This window comes from Nicrophorus vespilloides, unplaced genomic scaffold (assembly GCF_001412225.1).
Source record: "Nicrophorus vespilloides isolate i.1.1-1 unplaced genomic scaffold, Nicve_v1.0, whole genome shotgun sequence".
Classification (NCBI taxonomy): Eukaryota; Metazoa; Arthropoda; class Insecta; order Coleoptera; family Silphidae; genus Nicrophorus; species Nicrophorus vespilloides.
Genome location: NW_017096782.1, coordinates 17,917 through 22,077, shown reverse-complemented (window position 1 = coordinate 22,077; position 4,161 = coordinate 17,917). Strand labels below are relative to the sequence as shown.

At 33.8% G+C, this 4,161-nt stretch overlaps 1 protein-coding gene across 1 annotated transcript in view; it reads left to right on the top strand.

The window, feature by feature from the left end:
• The first annotated feature begins 1,244 nt into the window (after positions 1-1,244).
• Positions 1,245-4,161, top strand: part of LOC108558177 (NADPH--cytochrome P450 reductase) — a 7,420-nt gene continuing 4,503 nt past the window's right edge. The window contains exons 1-3 of the mRNA XM_017915004.1: positions 1,245-1,718; positions 2,662-2,854; positions 2,921-3,070. Coding sequence (XP_017770493.1) covers positions 1,543-1,718; positions 2,662-2,854; positions 2,921-3,070 — 519 coding nt within the window. The 5' untranslated portion in view covers positions 1,245-1,542. The remainder of the gene's footprint in view (positions 1,719-2,661; positions 2,855-2,920; positions 3,071-4,161) is intronic.

The following is a 4,161-nucleotide window of genomic DNA, read 5'->3' as shown; positions in this document are numbered from 1 at the left end:
ACATAGTAGTCTTTTTTTTGTTTTATTTGGAGATGCACTATTGTTTCAATGCTCTCTTGATTAAAGTAAACATTTGGAATTTTCATAAATTATGAAGTAATCGTTTGTTTTTTCATATGCGGAGATTCAATTTTGTTTCAATGATCTCCAGATGTATATGAACATTTAGAATTTTCATAAAGAATGAATCAACATAGTAGTCGCGTTTTTTTTTGTTATTTGGAGATGCACTATTGTTTCAATGCTCTCTTGATCAAAGTAAACATTTGGAATTTTTATAAATTATGAAGTAATCATTTGTTTTTTCATATGCGGAGATTCAATTTTGTTTCAATGATCTCCAGATGTATATGAACATTTAGAATTTTCATTAAGAATGAATCAACATAGTAGTCTTTTTTTTTTGTTATTTGGAGATGCACTATTGTTTCAATGCTCTCTTGATTAAAGTAAACATTTGAAATTTTCATAAATTATGAAGTAATCGTTTGTTTTTTCATATGCGGAGATTCATATGGGATTATTTTGTTTCAATGATCTCTAGATGTATATGAACATTTAGAGCAACATTAAGAATGAATCAACATAGTAGTCTTTTTTTTTGTTATTTGGAGATGCACTATTGTTTCAATGCTCTCTTGATCAAAGTAAACATTTGAATTTTCATAAATTATGAAGTAATCGTTTGTTTTTTCATATGCGGAGATTCACTATTGTTTCAATGATCTCTTGATCATAGTGAACATTGGAATTTTCATAAATTATAAGTAATCGTTTGTTTTTTATATGCGGAGATTACATTTTGTTTCAATGATCTCTAGATGTATATGAACATTTAGAGCAACATTAAGAATGAATCAACATAGTAGTCTTTTTTTTGTTATTTGGAGATGCACTATTGTTTCAATGCTCTCTTGATTAAAGTAAACATTTGAAATTTTCATAAATTATCAAGTAATCGTTTGTTTTTTCATATGCGGAGATTACATTTTGTTTCAATGATCTCTAGATGTATATGAAAATTGAAGATTTACGTTTGTTTCACTGATGTCTAGATTTAAAGTAAGTGAAGCGATACGGATTTAGCAATTTGTCGTTATCATCGTCGTGCGTTAACGACGTCTATTCTCTATTATCAGCGACGGACTACGACGTCCTTCTACTTGTTGTTTCTTTTTAAATCTATAGAGTAAGTAGGAGAAGTAAGCAAGTGTGCGTTTCGTTTCCCCATTAAATAGATATGTCGTGACTGTTCTATAACATTGGTGTAGAGCAGTCGAAGCGCTCAGTCGTATAGCGGACAGTGCAGTGCGAGGAGATACATTTCTCTCTCTCTCTTCCTTTCTTTCTATCTCTCTCCATTTCGGTCGTATATATATACACTATCCACGCACACGATAATTAGACTTTCGACTCTTCTCGCTGAAATCGTCGCGCTCTCCTCCACTCCGCACGTTGCGCTTGCCGCTCGCACACTCATCATCATCAACATCAGCTCATTCGGACTATTAAACGAAGAAGGAAATTTTCCAGTTGAAAGCCATGGAAGTCGAAGCGGACATCGGCACCGAACAGATGACCGCCGAAGTCGCGGAATCGCTCTTCGGCCCTCTGGATCTCATCCTCCTCGCCGTCATTATCGTCATAGCAACATGGTACTTCACCAAGGAGAAGAAGAAGCAGGATCCGACATCCAACGGAAAAACCTATTCCATACAGTGAGTAAACAAAACGTACAATCATTACTTTACACAATCGGATTACGTAACGTAACGTAACTTGATCATTTTTTTTTTTTCGTCGAAATTCCTCGCATTTTTTGTTTTCTTCAAATATATATATACTTGACGACCTTAAACTTGTGAACTCGGTTTCGTTTATGTTTTTTTTTTTTTTTGCCGGAAAGTGTGTCGCCTACTCGAAAAAAGCGCGCTTTCCTTTTCATTTCTTCCCGAGTTTAACATTGCGAAAGACATTTAAATTTCTTAACTTAAAACTTTCAACATCTTCGTACAGTTTAAGAATTAGTTTCGAAAAGACGAACACTTTAATTTAAAATATACAAATTTAACATTTTGTTCATACGAAACTCTAACGATTGGTTACAACTTTTAACAGTTACATCAATAAAGTTGGTTTTTGTTAGATCATTAAAGTTGAAAATGTTAAAATTATAGCGAATTTTCACATGTAAATCTGTAGAGTATTTAAACACCTTGCTTCAAATCAAACTACATAGTCAGTAAGTGGACATTTTTTTTGGGGAAGTGTTTAAATGATAATAAGTGAGCAATTAAACAAATGGCTTTTCTAAATTTGCCGGTGAAACTTGAGAGTGAAATTTGCTCAAGGTTTTATTTGTAATATTTCTTCTTTTTCTTTATCCATCGACTTTCTCCTCCCGGGCTTCTTTCTCAATACACTTTGACGTGCATGTGCGTATCTTTCACGTAAATCTGATGGAAAATTTAGTACATTAAATAGATTTTTGCATATTTTAACAAGCAATTAAATAATTTGATGAAAAAGATGAGTGTTAAATTTACTTAAAGATGTAAACTTGAACTTGAATTGTTTGTCGCAAAAACTAGTATACTAAATATGATTTAGAAATTAAAGTCCAAAGATTGCGTTAATATGGAATGTGTGTGTGTGTTTTAGACCAACGGCGATGACGATACAGTCGTCTTCGGATAATTCCTTCATCAAGAAACTGAAGACGTCCGGCAGGAGTTTGGTCGTGTTCTACGGAAGTCAAACGGGAACTGGCGAAGAGTTCGCCGGTCGACTCGCCAAAGAAGGTATGAGGTATCGTCTCAAAGGAATGGTGGCTGATCCCGAGGAATGCGAGATGGTGAGTCTTAACTTTCAACATAAACATCGAAAGAAACTAATGTTCTTGTAACAATTTTTTTTTCAGGAAGAATTGGTGAATTTGAAGCAAATCCCGAACTCTCTGGCCGTCTTCTGCTTGGCGACGTACGGCGAGGGCGATCCCACCGACAACGCGATGGAGTTCTACGAATGGTTGCAGAGCGGCGACGCCGATCTCACCGGATTGAATTACGCGGTAAGAAAATCAAAATTTTTCGGATTGCGAGGAAATCGAAAACGCTTTGTTTACGAATTATTTCTCGAACGTTCCCCAACCGGGCTTTAATCGTACAGAAAGAGCAAAAGGTCGATTAAGGTGTTGACTGATTTTGCGAGCGAGTGAATCAGACATGAAATATTATAGATTACGGAAATTATTGTCATTTCGAGCGCGATTTAAATTCAATGAGGTTTGTGTTTTTGTTTTCTTTTTGTTGTTACGTATTCAATGGACAATGTAGCAAAAAAAACAAATGCATTAACAACAACAAACTAATATCGCTGCAATTATTATTATTGTTTCGTAACTTTGGTTACGGTTGCCATCTATATATTCCGTTGTCCGCAATTTTGTTTATTTTTTTGTAGAAATCTATTAGCAATTGCTCGCATTTTGCTATATCCGCACTGATCGAAATCGCACTATGCAAGACCAAAAATTAAATACTTAACCATTGATTGAACTATATTGTTTACTCATGTTAACTAAAACGATAAATTTAGATTTAGTTTACTTTTGCAATCTAAATCATCTATAATTTCGATAATTATAACTTAACGAAACAAACTAATATCGCTGCAATTATTATTATTGTTTCGTAACTTGGTTACGGTTGCCATCATATATTCCGTTGTCCGCAATTTTGTTTATGTTGTTGTTGTAGAAATCTATTAGCAATTGCTCGCACAGTGCGGGTATTTTGCTATATCCGCACTGATCGAAATCGCACTATGCAAGACCATAAATTAAATATTTAACCATTGATTGAACTATATTGTTTACTCATGTTAACTAAAACGATAAATTTAGATTTAGTTTACTTTTCAATCTAAATCATCTATAATTTCGATAATTATAACTTAACGATTGATTCAACTATTCTTTACTTATGTTAACAATAATTGCTTTAATCGCACAGAGAGAAAGAGCAAAAGTCGATTAAGGTGTTGACTGTATTTGCGAGCGAGTGAATCAGACATGAAATATTATAGATTACGGAAATTATTGTCATTTCGAGCGCGATTTAATTCAATGAGTTTTGTTTTTTGTTGTTGTTGTTACGTATT